General features: G+C 40.2%; 1 protein-coding gene across 5 annotated transcripts in view; it reads right to left on the bottom strand.

The window, feature by feature from the left end:
- The window catches only part of KAT6B (lysine acetyltransferase 6B), a 117,308-nt gene extending 96,619 nt beyond the window's left edge, over positions 1–20,689 (bottom strand). For 3 of the 5 annotated variants that reach the window (XM_086617049.1, XM_086617052.1, XM_086617053.1), the window contains exons 1-2: positions 20,664–20,689; positions 12,366–13,259 (exon numbers count right to left, since the gene is read on the bottom strand). In XM_086617049.1, the coding sequence (XP_086473175.1) occupies positions 12,366–12,986 (621 nt within the window). In that variant the 5' untranslated portion in view covers positions 12,987–13,259; positions 20,664–20,689. Of the gene's footprint in view, positions 1–12,365; positions 13,260–18,786; positions 18,818–20,274; positions 20,293–20,663 lie in introns of those variants that run through there. The other 2 variants (XM_086617051.1, XM_086617050.1) reach the window with 2 other exon arrangements.
- Between the last annotated feature and the right edge of the window lie 278 nt (positions 20,690–20,967).

Raw genomic sequence — 20,967 nt, 5'->3', positions numbered from 1 at the left:
ACCAGGTCACAAAAGAAACCTGCTAAGTATCATAACAGAAGTGGAGAGAAATTCTTGGAAATGTACTGGAGTTAGATGTCAACATTTCAGTAAACCGTAAGGGGAGAAAAAAATAAATAAAAAACTCCCCTGAACACAAGAGAAAAGTGATTTCTTCAGTCTCAGAAGCTATTTCAAACAATCATTTATGATGGAATGTATTCCACTTCAGTGTTAATACTGTATTCAGAAATGGAAACCAATTTGATTATTAGGGTAAAAACATATTGAGAGTAATCAAACAAATATGAAGTTGCTTCCTTTTTCCCATAATTTTGAAGGTATATCATTTGACTCTGGTATTTTTACAAAAGTGAAAAAATTCCAGCTCCCAGGGTTTCTGAAAAGATTTCTTCAGAATATCATATGCCCATCTTACTACAGTTTTACGTAACACACAAAATTCATTCAATGTAAAAATAGACACATTTCTAAATTCTCTATTTAAAATACTGATTTTTAATCAGCTTTTTCATTATACTCCTGAGGGTAGAGGGTTGGGAAGAAACACAAGAACCCATTAAAACATTATATACTGGATAAAAAAAAACAACCAACCAAAAAAAAACCAACACACAAACAAACAAAAAAATCCTACAACTTCCAAGAACTAAGTCAAAGCTACACTTAAGCAGGGCAGGAAAGATGAGCCTGAACTGGCTCTCAGACACACCTTCTCCTGTAAGGTGCATTAGGCAGTGACTCAAACTCTTAGCCCTCTTGTCTTTACCCCTTACCCTGGAAAAGAAGTGATCCTTTTAAGTCCTCAATCCATGACTATTTTACAGAAGAGAGCATATTGCCCCTTCTATACAGCACAGTAATACAAGTATACCCCTTTATATGTAGTTGCTATAACAATACCTTATTCTAGTTATATTTTATCCATTGTATTTCCAAAGCAATAGGATTATTCTCAACAAAACTCACCTTTCAGATCCTTACAAAATAGAATTTTCTTGGACAAAACTATACTGATCTGAACGCCTTAACAGTTTTTTTTAAGTCTGTAAACAGTCTAACAATCCAGAAGCGTTTTTGCTTTCAGCAATCCAAATAATTTAAGTTTTACCTGGGGAATGCTCAAATTTCTTCCCAACCCCTTTCCAAAATCATTCCAGAAGTTAAGTTTTTTATTTAAATCTGGAAAATAGTCTTTAATAAACACAACCTAATTGAAAACCTAATTCTTCCTACTAATTTGTTTTCAGAAGGGTAGGGAAACAAGTTCACAAGCAAGTTTTAACATGACAGTCAACTATCACCTTCAAATATATCTCCCAATAGATGAGATGCACACTCACAAGTGTACTCCAAAATAGATAAAATAGATGTATTTATGAACTCTGTAATCCTCAGATTGCTTAAACTGTTTTTGAGGCAAGTCTCATCAATAAACTATGAACTAGTTTTAAGTAATGTCACATGAGCTAGCATCAAATAAAATGGGGGGGAAGAGACACAAAAAAGAAAAACCCACACTAAACCAAAACACAACCCAAAACTAGTATAAAAAGCAGACAGAAACACTTTACTCTCCTTTGCACGACTTTTAAGAAAGGCAGAGGGAGAGAAGTAGGAGGGAAGAAAAAACGGTTCTTTGCAATCTCTTTTTCTGACCTACTTCCAACATTTTAAAATATCAATGAGTATGTTGTGACAACAAAGTTGGAAAATACAGTTTGTAGTCAAAGTGTTGAAGATAGTGTCTTATTGGATTGCCCTGATTACTAACACATTGAAGGTAATATTAAGTAAAAATATAAATCTTACAGTGTCCAAAATTCAGTACCTGAACAGGACTAAACACCAATTAGCATAATCTTCGCATTCAACTACGTCCAGAATTCAACAGTAGAGCAGCTGCTCAGTGCCTGGTCTGCAGAATTCAATGAACGACAAAAGGTTACCTTAATTCAATGAGATAATCAGCACACATTTACCCACTACCAAGAGTTTTCCAACCATCTGCCAGGCGGCAGAACTAGCTGCCTATAAAACAACTGGTAGCATGCTGACATGTCCTCACATCTCTCATGTCAATGAAAATTTATCTCTTAGCAACAGCTAAAAAGAAGCTGAACTTCCAGAAATATTTTAGATGCATCATGAGCCAACAATTTCTTAAGTGATTTTGATTGCTACTGATCTCCAAACAGATGTCTACTCTAATTGGTAAAATCTATTAAATACATAACTTAAAAAAAAGAGTCAAGTTGTCATGGCTTAAGAAAGCAATAACAATGAGAGCCACTATAGCTGTTCACATAGAAGACAAAAGCTAACCTTATTTAAAGCTGATGGCCTTGCAATGATATTAGTAACACTGAGGTAAAGAAAACACATGTTGTGAGGAGAGGAAAAATTTGCTATTATAGGCTGTTGTTCGAAATAGAAAGGTAAGACAAAGCCTGCTAAAAACAAAGATAAATATTTTTGACAGGAAAAGCAAAATAAGAGATTCAAGGTTAAAACCATTTTAGTTACTAAAACTATTTCAGGATTCCCTCCCCTGCTACACAGGGTTGAGAAAGTTACTTTTGTTCTCTTCTCCAATCAAGAACACCAAGATATTTATCTTTTAACTAACTCCAAGTTAAAAAACAAAACTTTCAGGTATCAAGCTTTACAAGTAAATTCCATATAAAACTTTTAAGGCAATTTGAAATTCACTTGTAATAGCAAAATATCAAGCAAATTAGAATTTTACCACCACACAGAGATCAGCAAAGGGAAAAAGCTTGTCCTCAGCTATATTAGAAACTCTTCTCTAGAAAACAAATCTTTCAGAGGTCTCTCCAAAATATATCCAAACACAATATTGAGAAAGAAACCATATAAATCATTAGGATTCAGTTTTATGTTAGCAGATTACAGTCAGTTCTGCTTAGAACTACATAAGGAAAATTAAATATGGCATGTTCATACAATAAAGCCTGAACATGGAGCTTTTTTTGTTTTCTTAGGTAGACTAGAGCTGCCAGCTGTCAAAGTCATTTCCTCAAATGAAGTCAACTCCAGCAGGTTTATTAACATAAAAACAGATGAATCAGGTTTATTTCTAATCTAACTCTGAAAGTTATCAATATGTTTTTGATAACAAGCTGAAGGTGTCTAACAAACGTGTTGAAAGCGTTACTTAAGGCAGAGATATCAATGAGAAAGAAAGGTACCAAACACAATTCCAGTACATCCCTCTCTCACCACTAGTATCTTCTAGGAGACATAAACCAAAATCTGTCAATCCTGGGCTGAATAGTAGCTGCAATTATTTCCTTAAATTCACAAGCATCTTGAATTCAGAGCAGTATATGAAGTTGGGAACAGAGGGGAAGATTCCTCCACTGGTTTATTATTTCAAATAAAAGACTCCTGCTACCCATGTCACGTTCAGATCTGAAAAAACTTCCAAAACACTCTACTGAAAAGCTGAAAACATGCCTGCAGGATGAGTAGCTACTCATTGGTTTTTAACACAGTGCACAACTGCATAAAGTGAAAATAATTGGCCATCACCACATAAAATTCCAAATGGCAAATCCCAGAATAACTCATGTTTTCAAGATTGCTAGCTAGCTCTTAAATAGTTTTCAATGAATGCAAAGCAGAAGGACTAGCTAAAGCCAGGATTTTCTAATTAAAAAAACACAAACAACACACACAAAACCAAAAACCAGCTATCAAAGCATTCCATGTTTTATCCAGAGTAAAATACCTCTGACTTTTAAACATGAGACAGTAAAGTTAAATGCATAGATGCAAAAAGGAGGAATTGCTTGACTATAATGGAAGCTGTCACCTTTACAAATGTAGTAGTTTAAAATTTAAGAACGTTTAAAACCATTAAAAGACCTAAGTATCAATAATTTTCTTCCTCAAGACTATGGCAGACAAGCATTTCCAGTGACCTAATAAGAGGAATTCTTTCAAATGGCCACAGAAGAACAAGTCACTGGTTTCTCAGACAGTGTAAGCTCCAATACTTTTTAATTTAAATTGTGCTTGTATATGCATATATAACAGACCATTCTGTATGCACACAGCACGTGCTGTTATCTAATCTGAAAATCTACCCTGTGAGTGGTTTTCCCTAGTCATTTTCTTGACTGATTTATCCGTAATTTTTAGACCTTCGGAAAGCATGGGTAACATCTGAATGACAGCTTGCTTTGCTGAATCAGCAGAATGTGTGCCAAGCATCAAAATAAATAGAAACTGTTTTTACCACACAATTTTCCAATATTAAAGCAGCATTAATATTTGTAAAACAGCACATTAACAATTTTTCAGTGACACTCAGTTTTCTCAACTGGTTAAAGAGGGAAGGGAAGAGACTGGAGAGTTCAAAGCAGACCAAGAACATTCATATCAGAAAGTACCATGTTTATGTACAGCCCCACTGTACATTACATAAACATCCATGTATATATTTATAAACTGACTGGAAACCAACTACTTGGAGGAATCAGTACACTGTCCTCTTCCTCTACCACTAACATATTCTTGTTAACCTGACTCCTACAGCAGGTATACTAGTGTTTAGAGGACAAAAGAGAAAAAACAAAGTAGGAAATTAGTATCTTTTCAATTTGGAACAAAAAGGAGAGATACAGCAGCCTTTATAAGCATAGAACTTGTTAACTAACTACTGTTAAGTTCAGTGATTATAACGGAGATTACTTTGGTTCTGAGACTTTTTTTAGGCTCAAACACTGCTATTTTCATCACCTTTTAAATGTATTTTTGTACAACCCCTTTGCTAACTACTGCTCATTATCCACTAATCCTAAACACTTTACAGAATTCCACAGTACTTGCAAGTTAGGCATTACTCACATTTTTACAGATCAATATAAAGGACAACAGTTCTCCAAGCAGCACTAGATAGGGCATCCACACAACATAATGGGGGAACTTAAATGAAGCCTAGCAGGCTTCAGACCCAGCCTCCTGGGTCTAGTTATAAAGCTAAAAATTCAGCGACTTCAAGTCCTTATTTTTCCAGATTTCAGGGAGTCCCAAGAAAGCAGAAATCAGGATACTCTCTATCCTTAAAGCAACATACACAAAATGCACTTATAAAAAACTTTAACAATAATAAAAAAAAAAAATACATACACCCTGTGAATTCTCCAGCAATGGTTTTCCCAGGTGAAGCTTCCATCTCTCAAAATTCCTTTAGCTTACACTTTGGCTATCTGACACAGCTGTCTGCATAAATCTTCATCATCACAGTCTTGCACAAACAAATTATACTTTCTGTTTTATTAGCCAACAGTTAGAAGAAGCAAATTAACTTTCAATTCAAGTTGAAATAGAATGCTCTAGGCTGACAGACACCTCTGGAGCACGTACCCCAACCTACCACTCAAAACGAGACCAGACTCAAGTTCCCTCAAGTTGCTCAGGACCTTGCCTAGTCAAGCTCTGACCACCTCTGAGGATGGAGATTCAACAGTCACTCCAAAGTCCTGTTTCACATCTCCACATTTTCACTATAATGGATTTTTTCTCTCATCTACCAGAAATTTCCCTTGCTGCAACTTGTGTCAGTTATCTCCCATCCTTTTGCCATCTGAAAAATAGCCGTCTCCATCTTCACTACAATCACCCAATAGACAGTGCTGAACGAGATGTTTCAACACAACAGTCCCACACAGACAAAACATTTCTACATATCTACAATGAAAGTATCTTGACTATACTCCTTTCAGCTGTTACTTGTAACTACTTAATGTCTGAAACACGGGTGCCACTGACATTTGTCTCCTGTTTAGCCAAATACAAACACTGTTAGTTAATGCTGCCATGGATACACAGATATTACATAAAAATCGATTTGTAAAACTACAGTCAGTCATATTCACCATTTTGGAAAAAAACAGAGCTGTGAAATTGAAGCCAACTTCGAAACACCACTGCTGATGAAATTAAATGCCGGAGAGCATGTGGAAAATGTGCAGCAAACTTATCACAGCTTATGCTAGCCAGCACTTTTATTAAGGATTCTTCCTAGATGAGTAAACATCAGCTATGCCTCCCAGGTAACTTTGCTGAGATCAGACTCAGCTTTCTCCTGTGCCAGAGTCCTGCTTGCAATGAAACACAGAAGTCTCAAGCCTACTCCAGATAGTACTGCAGTAGTTGATAACTGAGGGCTGTACCACCACAATCACAAGGGGAGATCTAGGAGACTCTCTGCCCCTCCAGAGCCAGAACACTTGAGAAAGCAGAAATTCCTGCACATGTGTATCTATTACTGCAGAGACAAGACACAAGAGTTGATGATTTACAAGTCAGCAGTTCCACACACACACACCCCCACACAAGGACTTTTTTCCTCAAGTCACAATAATCCGCACAAACCCAGAACTAAATGCAGCAGCCCTAGGGCCACTGACATCCCTTCAACAGCTCACATGGAATCATACTGTAAGAAAGCTGCCCTGTGCCTGCAAATTTAAGCTCTTTTGCAAGAACCTGGGGGAGGAACAAAAAAAACCCCACAACCAAAAACACACCTCATGGAAAGATCTAAGTGACATCAATTATAATTTCCCTCAATGAGGACGGATATAAGCAGACATGGAAAAACAACAACTGACACATACCAGTGATTTTGCAACCAAAGGAAATCATACTAGTTTAAAAGTTGGTTTGTCTCTTATCAGGTAATCATGAAGGATAGTAATGGACCTGTCAGCTAAGTGGTGCCTGATTTGATGTGCATCATCCTCAAAATTCTACAGTCATAAACTGAGCCCTAATAGTGCTGTTGCAGTACACAACGGCAACTCCCTCCATTAGGTTCTAGAAAATCCTAGTGTCCTGACTTGAAACAGGCCCTCACAATCATAGAAACTATGGGTCTTGTCTTACACCCAGGCAAATACAGTCCCGAATACAGAGAAGAGAGTTGCCCATTGAAAGAAGACGCTACTAGGACCATAAATGATTTGAAGTTGTAAAGATGACTTTTACACCAATTTAGTAATTCTTTTCTCAATGCTAGCTTGAAATTCTTTCAGAAGTGACAGTCTTTTGCCATTTCCAACCACCAAATTCGAAAACTATGGTTGATTAGCAGTTGATCTACACCTGGGGATCTTTCTTGAGAAAAAAAAAAATCATGTGTCAAAAAAGAGCAGACAACCTCAATTCCAAGTTATCAAGGTTTTCTATAATCTGTTTTATAAAAAAGCTTCTGCAATAAGAAACAACATGGAATTGTTATCACATTTCAACTGCTACAGAAGACACCCAAGAGTCACGACTACCACTCTTATTGAACACAGAAGAGGAAAGACACTTAAGACAGGCAAGGATACGGCACTGAAAAAACATGGCAAGGTAGTTCTTAAATCTAAGGCAGACTTCTGCTATTCCTATATTCTGGAAGGAATCTTGACAAAAGAGATATCCATGTACTGCACAGTTAAAGAAAAAATTAATCCTGGAGAAAATTTGCAAAGAGTAAAACCTCTAACCGTAGTTCAGGAATCAAAAGTCACTCTCAGTTATGACAGAAAAGTTCACAGAAAACAGCATAGATGTTTTCTATGAGGAACAGAAAAGGAACTACAGAGGAACAAAGAGGAACAGAACTTCTGGAACTACAAAGAATTTCTTTAACTTATTGCTATCAGTTTCAATACAGGACTCACACAGCACATCACATCGATTAATTTTGAAGAGAAACTACCAAAAGAATCATATTTTCACAGGCCTTAGGATTAAACGGCTTGCAGCATAAGGTTTGGAATCACTCCTTGCTGTAAACAAGAATCATGAGCGCATCACACAGAACTACATTCCAAAATATTCAGCTTGGGAAAAAAAGGATGAGTAGGGTCTTCCCTGATGGTTCTATAGGAAACTGCAAACAGATGACTTGTTTGCAGAAACTAAGTCATTGCCATCAGAAACTGGAACCCAACCTCCCCCCACCATCCTGCCTTATGAAGGAGCAGATCAATCTAACTTAGGAAATAGCAGCTTCAGTATCTCAAGTATGAATAGGATCCACTTGTAAGCTTCACTTGGCTTATGCATAGAGTTGTTACTTTTAGCATTCCAGAAGGTACAGGGACAGCAGAGAAATGAGAGCAAGCAGCAGCACTTAAGATCCCTTTATTTTTTGGAAGGGTGGCCTGCACCTCAGAGGATGTTGTTATTGTCGTTGAAGTTCTGGGAGATTGTGAACTGAGATAACAAGAAGCACAAACATGAGAGCTAGTGTTTGTCAAGTAACACTAACATTCCTCAGTCTTTTGTCACCATGAAGATATTCAAAGGGGAGAAACACAGGTTGAGTTTAAAGACGACAGTATTTTATGGATTGACAAAGTTCGAGCCTAGATTTCATTTTTCTTTTTCATACCCATCTACAGGCTCTTCAACTGTAGCACTGCAGACACTTTCTTACAGAAACCTATCACTGTACTTTGGTGCTCAGCCTCAGTGATTCGCCCTCAGGTGCACAGACTCCATGTAAAGCCAGATCCAAATTTAGGCATTATGAATATCCTCTTATGTGTAAATCAGTAAGATCCAATCGTGTAGCACTTCCTTTCTGCCTAACTTTTGTGGTCCTGCTCAGTGGACTATCTAGAGGCCAGCAGGAACAAGGTAGAGCAAGCAAAGAAATCTCAGCCAACAGTCTCTTGTTGCCTACACACAGGAAAGCAGGAAGCTGAACAACTGAGTGGGGAGGAGCCTGGATGCCAAAAAAGCAATTCTCTATAGATTGGCCCTTTGCCTGAAAGACAGAAGGAGGAACACCCAGTGTCTGCACTGGCACAAGCTATATACCAGAAAACTGAAATTCAACCCATGCCAAGTTACACTTTGAAAAGCTGGTAGGTAGGCCAGTGAAAACAAAATTAGATAGGATTTCAGAATATGAAAAATTAATAAAACAAGTTTGGTTTTGCATGAAAGTCATCTTAGAAAGACAAACTGGAAGTGAAAGGGGGATTAATAAAATTTTCAGGCCAAGAATCAGATGGAAACAACTACTAAAACAGTTACTGAGCTGTTCAAGAGCATGTTCAGGAGAACCAAGAAAACACAGTATGGATCAAGATATCTCATTCACACTACATCTTTATAAGTATACTCTAAGTAGTAATTATTCTGAACATAGCAAAGGCATAACCACTGAGATATTCTACGCATTCCCAGAGTCCTCTGAAAATGTTACAATAGCCATTGTCTCTTCACCTTTTACAGCTGAATTTATCCTTTTAAATAATGTTTTAAAAAATAAAGAGCTGTCTATGGCCTACAAATATGTGCTTTTTCAGGTTTATATTTGCATGCCATTTGTGCTCAGAAAATGGCTAACTCCTAAGACCTAGTAGGTTTCATGCAAACTGCAGAACCTTCCTAGTGCCTGTCCAAGTGACAAAGAAAACAAGGAACACCACAGTGCACAGGTGCACACAGAAAACACCACTGATATTGCCATTCTACAATTGACATCATTAAAGATAAACTAAACATCCATTTGAAGACTAATCATAACTTTTAAATGCTACTTTACTGCTGTATTTTCATAAGTGTGTTTTAATGCATCAAACGCTTATCAAAAAGCTAAGTATCACACAACATGTTCAGGTTGACTTTCCTCTCTGTTCACACCCTTTCCTACTATATTATCAGTTTTTACACTGCAGTTTCTTATTAACATACTCATACAGCCCTTTTCAAAAGATGCTAGGTGAGGGAAGGTGTGAAGTGCAAGAGAGAAGATATCTATGCAAAATACTCAGAACATAGAGGACTATCTCTTCTGATCACCTTTTATTCACTCAGGAATGAAGGTTCGAAGTCTGTGTTTGGCACAAGGAGTGTGAAAGTTCGGATGGCCAAAGATCAAGCTCTAACATGCTTCTAATGAGCTGTTTTTTAACTGTCTCATCCTGATAAGATGTTAATTATACATTTGAAAGTCAAAATTACTCAAACTTCCACAGTCATCTAAATAGATTTTTGCACATCCTCCTGTTCTTTCTTCTCTTCAAGGAAAGTCAGAGGAGATACTTGAACTTCAGCTCTAGAATTTAAAAACAAAAACCCCAAACAAACAAGAAGAGCCACCCAAACAAAAAAGCAGCTCTTAACTTGTGCTAGCTATATAAACAGCCAAAGAAACTTTAAATACACCAATCTCTTCAAAGACCAGGCACCCTGAGATATCCCAGTTGGCTACATTTTATTGTATAAAATTTAATAAATAATCTTGTCACGTCCCATAAGGCCGCTTAAATACTTCCAATGAAAAAAGCCTAACAGCTTTCCTGCAGTGTCTTTCAGCTCATTCATGAATCACCGTTAATTTCAAATGAACATGCAGTCACATCTCAGTAACAGGGACACCTATTTACTTTCAGAACTGTCCTTTAAGAGCATTTAAAGCCGTACAGCTTGAAGGCTAGTCAAAATCCCGTATTTAAACCAAGTCTATGTACATTTGCCCAGTAAACCATGCCACAACTAGTGCATCCAAGCAGTGCACTACACTGACATTGAACTACTGATTCGCTAACCTTCACATCAAAACTAGTTTTGTCAGGAAAAATCGTATGCCGAACAGTTTTTAAACACGCAAGTCACACTGCTGATTTTGAGGCACTCAAATGAAAGCCTATTTCTTGCCGAAGCACTTGCTAGAGAACAGATTTGTTTGGCTAACTTATAAAAGACAGATTTAATCCTTATACCAGTATTTTAGTATGGCAGTAATGGCTTTTTCAGCACTGTGACCCAACTAATATTGTTTGCAATGGATACCAGTCCCAGCAGGTAGCCTAACAAGGGAGATTTTTGTTTCCACAGAATTAACATGAAGCATCGTAGTATTAAACTATGTTGGTTGTTCAGTACTCCAGCCTTCAAATTTTTCATGCCACTAGAGTATCAGAATTACAGAATAATCTCTGAAAGTACTGAAAAAACAGACAGCTTTATTGCTACAAGTAATTAAATCTTTATAGTGTATGGCTACAGCAGTAATTGCACAGTAAGCAACGCTTCTGAATTTCCATTCTGATTATTGTGCATGAAGCTCCATGCATCCTTTAAATACACAAGAAGTTCAATTTGACAGAAAACAGATAAATATCTACATATAAAAGCAATCATATTTAACATATATTTGGAGAAGCTCTCAAAAAATCAACCTACAGCTACCAACATTTGTAGTGTCATCTCTTGACAGTTCCACAAGCAACTGTTCTTGTAGACTGCACTAGATATTTCTAACACAAGCACTGTTTACTCTGCACTCTCCAGTGCCTTACAATCAGCTGAAGGAAAAAGGCAAGTGAAAACCATCATGCAGTTTCTAGGAGACACTACTGGCACCTCTATAATGTCAAAGTTGTCTGGGTAATTCCATGTCCAAAAGAACTGCCACCAAACTCTACCATTGAGAGGGGGACAACAAACCATCAAGTCATCAACTTAAAAATATTCAAAGTAACTCAATTCAAGCAGAACAGGTAGCGTTTTTCTCCCCATGTACACTGAAAATTCAAAACACACTTCACCATACTAAATGAGGAATGATCAAAGAACGCCTACAGACATATCTTTGACACTATCCTTTCATAAACAAAACACTAATTGACACCTGGTTCTCCCTCAAGGCTTAAACCCTGTGAATAATTAACCTGAAAACAAGGCCCAAGTAATAGCAAAAATAAACCTATGTAGGAAGTCCAACAAAACTAAAATAGGAGGAGGATTCTGCACTTCAGCTCAATTTGTCACTCTGACACCTTCCATTATATTCCTAGAATATTTATGTTAACGTCAGTTCCTATTACCTGTAGTTCTAAAGCTACATACAAATATCTTTAAAAATAGTAAATCTCTCAGTCTCAAATACCAAGAGTTCTACTGTTAGTATTTCAGGTGGCGTTCAAACTATGAGAAAATCAGTACTTCCAGGTACAAAATGAAAGTAAAAGGTCACAATCAAATCACATTGCAGATTTCAGCAACACCAGTCTGCCAGGCAAGACAGAACAACCTTACATCTGGAAGAGAGCATACAGCTGTACTCTTCTCTGTTGCTCTGTTTATCTGCTGAAATCCAAACAACAAACTAACCAACTCAGAACAGCAGGACACAGGGAGGTAAGTACACTTCCCTTACCAGAACTGATTACGCATGGATCTTTGACATGCATCCTTACTTACATACATTTAAACAGTTAAACAAAGAACAAGAAGAATCATCATTTTTGCATTAAATAAAAAAAAAGAACTACAAGAATAATTTTTGCATTACGACATTTGCTCTCATTTTTCAGATTTACCTGGTCTTTTTCATGGGGTAGAAGGCTGACAGGTGGAAGAGAAGCTGGGAAAGTGCCGGAATATTTTGGAGCTCCTTTGCTTTCCACACTGCCATAATTCACTCTATACTGAGGTCCATCCTTCAGTAATCTCCCATTGTTCACAGCTCGTTTGGCCCCCAGACGCAACCTCTGCTGAAAGGCAGGATTGTTGAAAATATTTGCTAGGTCATTTTGACTTCTCAAATACTTCTCTATGTTTTTCAGGGAGGAACCACTTGGTTCTTGAAGCCCTTCAATTGCTCTTCTCAACAGTTTATTCCAATCCACGTTACGAAGCTCATTACAAGCTCCTCGAGATCCCTTAACAGATTTAGGAATGGTGCCAGGTTTAACAGATGAAAACCGTCCAGGATTATCTGGGTCCTTGTAGGATGCAAGGCCTTTGTTGGTAACTTTAAGAATAGAACCATCTTGAACACTAAGTTCCAACTGTTCTGAAACAGTCTTCTTATCTAATCCATGTGAAGCACAAACAGCATGACATATTCTCTCTTCAGAGGGCCTTTGCTTTTGCTTTTTAACCTTCTGTATAGCTTCAAGAATCCACTCCGTATAAAGAGGGTTGGCAAGTTTTACCATGGTTGACCAGTAATTGTTTCCAGCCAAGGGTTACCCATAGAGGTTCCTCCTTATCCTTTTAGCAGATCTTTCGGAGGTTGTTCACACCTCAATCACAAATCAAAGAATTCCCCACACTGCTTGGATGCATCTCAAAAACATACATCCTGAAGAGTCAGAAAAGGCAGGGAAGTATCTGCTGACAAACTTCCAATTACTTTCCCGTTAGGGAAAGGTAGAAAGGATTGATTCGTGATGATACTGGTACATCCTTACAACAAAGTTTGTTGCAACCTTTAAAAAGAAAAAGAAGAGGCAGAGAGAGAACACAGTTAATGCTGGAGTAGTGGAAAAAAACCCAGAATGCATTCAGACATGCATTCATACTGTTGATGCTGCAGTGTGCCAACATCTTCGTAAGATTACATAAAGTGTTCACCAATTCCCACTCCACACCAAACAAGTAATCATACAATCCTTCCACTTCTCATAACATTCACTGGATTTAGTTTTCCTAAATTCCACCACCCCAACACTTAACCTACTATGGACTTGTTGGACACTTTCCATTCAGCCAGAGATTTGAACTTATTCTCTAAAACAAACTGTCTACAAATCATTTCTAGACCCACTGGTCTAAGAAAATTACTATCTGCACTAATTACACATGCACTAAAAAAAAACCCACAACACAAATAAACAAAAAACAATCCTCAACTGATCAAAGTAAAATTATTAACCACCGCCACTTCTTACAGTATGCCGTCTGTAAGTGCCATGCCATATGTTGATTATAAAACTCAGAAAAATCAAAACCAAAGTATCAGAACTGAGTTGTTAGTATTACATCCTTCATAATACCTAGGCACCTTACAATACAGAAAGGAACCACAAAGGCACTTCTCATTCTAAGGTGTGAAGAGGCACACATTTTTGCTACAAACTCTCAGGATCAGAAACGAAAATGAATTAAGAGGAGGCATTTTCATATAAATGCACTGTCAGCATGAAGACATACAAAGAGGTCACATTGACAAAGTATGTTTCAGTGACTCACAGTTTAACAAACAATTTTCTTCACTTATTATGAAATATAACACTTCAACAGATAATTCAATGGCCACAAAAACTTAGATAAGAAACCCAAAAGAGTATCTTGATCATGAGTTTATTCATTCAGCAGGATCATATATGAAAAAAAAAAACCAAACACAACAACAACAAAAATGCCCCACAAATTAAACTAAGATAGCAGTCACCTAACAAATAAATAAATATATTTGAGATACTAGTTTATTCTGCCATGAAACATGAGGGAGAACTTTTGAAGACATTAACAGAACTGTGTAATTACTTCAAATCAAAATAAAATAAATAAAAGCCAAAGAGGAAAATCCTCATTGCCAGTAAACGGGTTGTCTTGTAAACTAGAAGATTCACCAGTTTGACAGCAAAATCTAAGTTAATCTGAAACTACATTTACACAGCTCTGGCAAGCAGCCTATAACTAACAATGCTATCTATGATTACACTAGTCTTGGACCTCATTTTTATTCATTTATTCAAGTCATCTTGCATTTTAATAATGTTTAAAGCTTGAGTAACTTATAAATAGGAAAAAAAAAAAAACCTGAATTGATGCAGTAACAGAAATTATTTCCAACTTGTTAAAAAGATTCCTCTACAATTGTGAAGAGAATGAGTACAAAAAGCACTTTGGTCCCATACCTTCTCCTCCCTCTACCCACTCAAAAATCCCTTTAAATATAAACTCCAGATCATGTTTCACACATTATTACACCCACACAACAGGATTAGTAATGAAAGAGCTTCTAGTCTAATAATAGACTTCTATATTATTGGTGAATATAGAAGTCTTCCATACCCAAATAGCAGAAATATTAATCAATTCATTTTATGAATTTGTCATTCTTTAGGTTTGATTGAAGCTTAAGCATTCTCAGATGTATAAGTATGAAAGTTCAACGAACTGCCAAAATGAAAAGACACATTGCTGATACAAATGCAGGGCCTGAATGTTTAATTGGCTCTCATACTGAACCTTATTGATCTACATAGACTGGATCCTGTTTATTGCTTCCAGTCTGTACTCATGCAAGTTATATTTGATAACAGTTCTGTGTATTTCAAGTATTTGTAATAAAACAATAACTTGTTCTGTAAACAGACAGATTAAATTTTAATTTAATCCAGCTAGGAAAAGCCATTATTTCCCCAACAGCATTGTTTATATGCACTGTTTTCAGATAATTCAGAAATAACACTGTAGCTTCAAAAGGCAGACAAATATAGGGAAGAAGAAGGTTTCTGTGGTACTATGAATACCACAAAATACCTTACAACTCTGACACTGACAACACAGTAATACAACAAAGCAGAACTCTATATATAGCAGAGGCTCACTCACATTGAGAGTATTTTATACACTCTGCCTAGAGATTTGGAAGTTCTCTGTAGCTACATATAAAGCCCCAGATTCCTAGAAAGCTAGTTTAAAGTTTAAAAGTTATTTAGCTAGGCTGTTGTACCATGAATCTTCAAGAAGATAGTTAGTACTTACTTAAATGCTGAACATTGCATTTGCTGAGTCAGATGTACTTGCCTCATTTTTAAACCTACTGCAGTACTGTTGTATTAGATTTCATACAAGCAACCACATTACTTCCATTAAATTCCAGAACACACAGTGTAGGGTCTGTTCCAAGCACCTGGACAACGACGAACATTTCAGTATAACTTGTGGGTTACAGGAATTTTTATTGGCCAGTGACTGTGGCAAAAGGTGAGCATAAACCTTTATCTTTGTGTAAAGTCCGCTGCTTCGTACAGGAATTTCACAGTAATGTACATTCAGACCTACATTTTTACTTATTTACTTAAAACTCCCTATGTGTAATACAACCTCCTGCATACTAGTGCCTACTAAATCAACACAACTTGAGTGTACCAGCAGGAGCACAGAGTTTCCAACACACAGGGCAGGATATTTCAAAAGGAAAATCAAGACATCTTAAATTCACACCTTCCAACAGAATCTAAGTTCGTTCTGCTTTAGGAAACCATGCAAAGCCCATCTGATACAAATTTGGAATTGTTTAACTACAGCCTAGAGTTCCTATTATTCTGCCACTTCGATAGCATATCTGCTTGAAGAGTAGCACCCTGACCTCCACAACTGATATGACAAGGTCTACCACACGTCAGATTCAAAATAACCTCTCAATAACAAACATCTTTGCCAGCAATATAATTCAGCTCACCGATCCTGAAGCTATAAACTAAAGAAGTCTTTCATAAATCAAGTCAAGAGAGATTGATCCAACAGTGGTAACAGAGAGATATATACATGCTGAGTGACTGGATAAAGACAAAGCAAACTGTTTTAGAAACAAACTTACCAGATTCAACGTAAGAGGCCACACAAATATTCAAAATTACATTTAGGTTTCTAAGTTTAGAACTTAATTTCACCAAAACCACAAAAAGGTGGTCACACATCATTTAATATAAAAAGCGTGATGCTTACCCAAACAGATTTTGAGGAAATATCAATTTTAAAGAGTGATTATAAACTAGCAGTAGGCAGTCATGTCTATTTATTATTTTTTCCTCCCCGTGTAATTAAAAAACTTTTAATCAAACCCTCAACAGTACCCATCCAATCACAGATTGCATTTTCCAGACTGTTAAGTGCACAGGACCACTTCCAAGTTTTACGGCAAGAGTCATTAGGCACTCTCTACGTCATGTTTCAGCTTCTACACTCTATGGTATCTTATTTTGAAAATAAGAATATTTGAGAAAGTTTGATTGCATTAAATTACTGACCAAGTCTGTTAACAAGTCTTTAACTTGCTCAAAACTTCCATGGAAGAAGGGTGAATTTGGGAGTTGTACATTGTGAGAGTAGAGTACAATATATTATCTTCAAAACATGAAAAGTCATCTCTAGTCAAGGCTTGTCCCTTTTCCCAAGTCATAAATTATCAGATAAAGAAGTTGCAAAATTTCAGCTTGGGATTTAGAATGAATGCAAATACATCCTTTATAAAGCACACACCTATTCTACCCCTGATTCTAATTAAGAATGCACCGACTGAACATGTCAATCTCAGGTGTCATCAGTAATCCTGTAATAAAGTCTTTTTTAGAGTGCATTAGTATCTGGAATTATTTTCAAGTGATCTAGATTGTGATAACAAGCTGTGTAGTCAGAAAGATTAAAAAATTAAACCAGCTATTATCAAGAAACAAAACTAAAAGTTATTACACAAGAATCCAAAACCATTTCACAAAATAAAATCTAAAGTCTTTTCTAGGAGAAATCCATTAAAAATTTGCTTTGGCTGCCTTAAATGTATATGCAGTTAAACTTTTAAAAACCAAGGTTAACACAAGTACCAAAAAAATAAATAGGAAAGGGGGTGGAGGCGGGAAGAGAGAAGACAGCAACTTGTGCAACCCACCGGTGACCTGCAAAGCATAATTTCATTCTGCTCCCTTTTCCCTGCTCTGCACACACTCAGGAGAAGCAGCAGCAGGCCAGCTCTCTGCTGCAGCATCAGGGTCAGGTAAGGATTGCAGCAGAGGAGGAAGAGAAGACTGCCATTGCATTCAGTAAGCATTTTGCCGTTTTTCTCTCCTCCAAGCCATTACTTAGAATTATGCAGCTACTCAACTCTGTATTCCACTTCCACCTCAATTAATGATGCAAAAGAGGCAAGATACTTGTTTCCCCATTGCAAAATGCATGCACCTATAGAAAGACAGAGAGAAAGCAGACCCTGGCAAGGACTCCCAGCACACCTAACACTCTTAAAACTATACAGATCATGAAGCCAACTATTGTATCATTCTTTACACAACATACGGTTTTCAATTACTACAAAGGCAGGCAATGACACTTGCACGTGCCTTGAACAGACAGATGAGAAGACATTACAGTAACTTTTAGACTACATCAAAAGACTTGGGGGCATGGGGAGTAAGAGTGGTTATATGTGAGTCAAACTGATTAAGTGCTTGTGCTCTGCGATACCCCACAAGCTAGTTTAAGATCGTATGCTATAAAGCAGTTTACGAAATGACAGCCATAAGCACCACCAGAGGAAACAGCATCAGCACAACACACCACCAGCAGAGTCACCCAAATTCACCTTTCTTCCATGGAAGTTCTGAGCACTTTAAAAGATGGTACTAGAGAATATCAGGAAGCATGGGAAGGTAATACCCACTGCCAGCAGTTAGCCTGAGAAGAGGGTTTCACTGAAAACATTTCTTCTTGGGATAGTGGCTTGCGGTGCCCGTTTGCTTTTTGCAGAGTGGGTTATTTTCAGTGCTCAGTGACAGAATACTAAAGGTGAGGTCTGGGCAGAGAAAATACGGTGTGAACATCACTTCTGAAACATGGCTTTAGAGGCTTGAACATTCCCCTCCCCAACTAACTTAAAATTTTCACAGTATACCCCAGCCATGGAGATTCGCAACGCCTAGTGCCTAGCGCCAAGGCATTGTTCTACTTGACAGAGGCCGAGTCGGGGCTGGCTTTTAAACCCTCCGAGCCTTACTCCGGGATTTCTCATTTCAAAGGCAGAAACCCCAAGCCCGCAGGCTCTGCTCCCCAGGGCACGGCGACCCCGCAGGACAGGGCAGCCCGGAGAGGCCGGCGACGGCGTGCACCTGCACCCACCCCACGGGGCCGGCGGGAGGACGGCTGGTGCCGGGGACAGCGGCCCCGCCGGCCCCTCGCCGCGCCCGCAGGAGGCAGGCTGAGCGGGCCCCCCTCCCCGGTACCACTCACCTCCGCGGGACCGGGGCCGCGGGGGGAGGAGCCTCCTCCAGGCGCCGCAGCGGCTCCCCCTGCTGCCGGCTCTTCCCCTGCTCCCGCTGCCAGACTGCGCCGAGGCGGCTACCCCCGCTGCTGCGCTGCCCCCCTGCCGGCGGCGGCCGCGACTCCCCCTACCGCCTCGACTCGCCTCGCCTCGCCTCACCTACGCCGCCATTTTGTTTCGCCCTGTTGTACTTAACATGAATCCGACATGACACTGATTACAGCCCAATGGAGTCTCATTAAAACCTTACCTACCCCCTGTCCCGCCCACCGGCGCCCGCCATTGGGCCGTCCCACGCACGCCGCTCCACGTTCACAGGCCGCCGGCCCGTGTCCATCAACCACCCACACCGGTCCTGATCCGCCCAGCAACCAGCCTGCCTCTACCATTGGAAGGTGGGGCGTGTCAATCACGAGACACGCCCCCTCCCTCCACGCTCAGCCCGGCCTACCCGTGAAAAACGGCAAGGCTGGAGGCTGTCATTGGCTACCGCCGCCGCCACACAACCGCAGGGCCCGCCCGCCCGCCCCAGCCCGGCCCGCCTCATTGCTGGGCCTCGAACGCTACCGATTGGTCACCCGCCGCAAGCGGAGGCGAGAGCTCTCGCAAGCTCGCTCTCCCGTTGGCCACCGCTGCCGCCCGTCTGGTCCCCCCCACCCCGGCCTCGCTACCCTCCCCCACCCGCCGCCGCCCCACCCGCTCCCAAAGTTTGTTCGAGAGGGTGATCGCGAGCAAGAGACACCGGCGGCGGCCGCCTGGACCAGCCCGGCAGGGCGGGCGGGCGCGCTACACACACTCATAAGCAGCCTTAAATATTGAGCGTCACGCGCCTGCTTCAGATCCTGCCGCTCGCCCGGGCGGGCGAGATGGAAGAGCACGCTCCCAGCCTAACCCTCCCAAGGTGCCTGGCACTGGCAGCCGCTTATCGCGCACACACACACACCCCGCACCGCGAAGAGAGGGGAGGAGGGGGTGGGAACGGGGACGGCGACAATGACTCCCAGCTCTACAGCCACATGCAGGTCCCTGCAAGTTTCGCCATGCGAAGCACAGGGACTTCTCCGTCACTCCGTCTGCGAAGGAACAATTGCCGCCTCAGAAAGACAGGGTGGGAGCATGCAACACAAAAACCTCGGCCATCCCCTGCCTCCCTCTGCCACTCCATTCCCCCTCTCCCCACCCCATCCAACCCAGCCATCACCTCCTGCTGCTGCGCCCCCTCCCCTGCAAAACGCAGAGCATTGCAATACATTTACCAAGCACAAGTGTCTGCAAACACGTGCATCAGCCTCCAATGCAAAAGAAAAAAAAGTACCCAGCCTAGTGACAAGCCCCCTGCCCTGAGAGAGGGGAGGGAAAGGGGGTTATTATGGCAAATTGCAGCCTGTCACCCAATGGAAAACAAAACCCATCGCATGCTCCCTATTACCCCCCGCATAAACTCCTGGGAATCTAACCTCTGATGCAGGTTTCCCCCCTTTGCTTGCAATGACCTCCTTTCTCTGCCTGTGTGTGTTTCTGCAGCAGCGGTTCCTGCGGAATGTGCTGCCCCTGAAACGCGATCGCGGCTCCTCTCTCTCTCTCGCTCGCTCTCTCCTTCTCTGTCTCTCGCTCGCTCTCTCGCTCTCTCTCCTGGCTGCAACCAGAGCCAGGAACACAACAACAACACAACCTCCCCCCACCCCCCTCCCCAAACACATACACACTGAAGAGACCCAGCCAGGAGAGCCAGACGAGCCGGGGAGGGGGTGGAGGGAATCCCCAGCCAGCGGATTGATTGCACCAGTTACCTTCCCTAAGCCCCTTCGCGAGAGGGGAAAAAAGAAGATGAATACAGAGAGAATACCTTGTCTCCCCTCCTCCTCCTCCTCCGCGGGGCTCCTCTTCTCACTCCAAAATACTAAAAGGTGGACGGGCAGATCAGACACAAGCGTTCAGCTCGCGGCGGGGGAGGGGAACCACACGAACAATCATCCTTAATTTAGAAATTAAAACAGAATCCCACCCCAGACCGCCAGCCTCCCCGATGCCGAGCGGACGCAGATTGCGAGGACTGGTGCTAAGACACAGGACTTGATAACAGCTAATTGAAAGGTTAATCTACATAGGCTGTGACAGAAGAGGTCCCTCCCCACTTTTTTATCTGCTGT

Source organism: Tauraco erythrolophus, chromosome 9, assembly GCF_009769465.1.
Source record: "Tauraco erythrolophus isolate bTauEry1 chromosome 9, bTauEry1.pri, whole genome shotgun sequence".
NCBI classification, from domain to species: Eukaryota; Metazoa; Chordata; class Aves; order Musophagiformes; family Musophagidae; genus Tauraco; species Tauraco erythrolophus.
The sequence above is the reverse complement of the archived record's forward strand: the minus strand, read 5'-3'. Positions and strand labels throughout refer to the sequence as shown.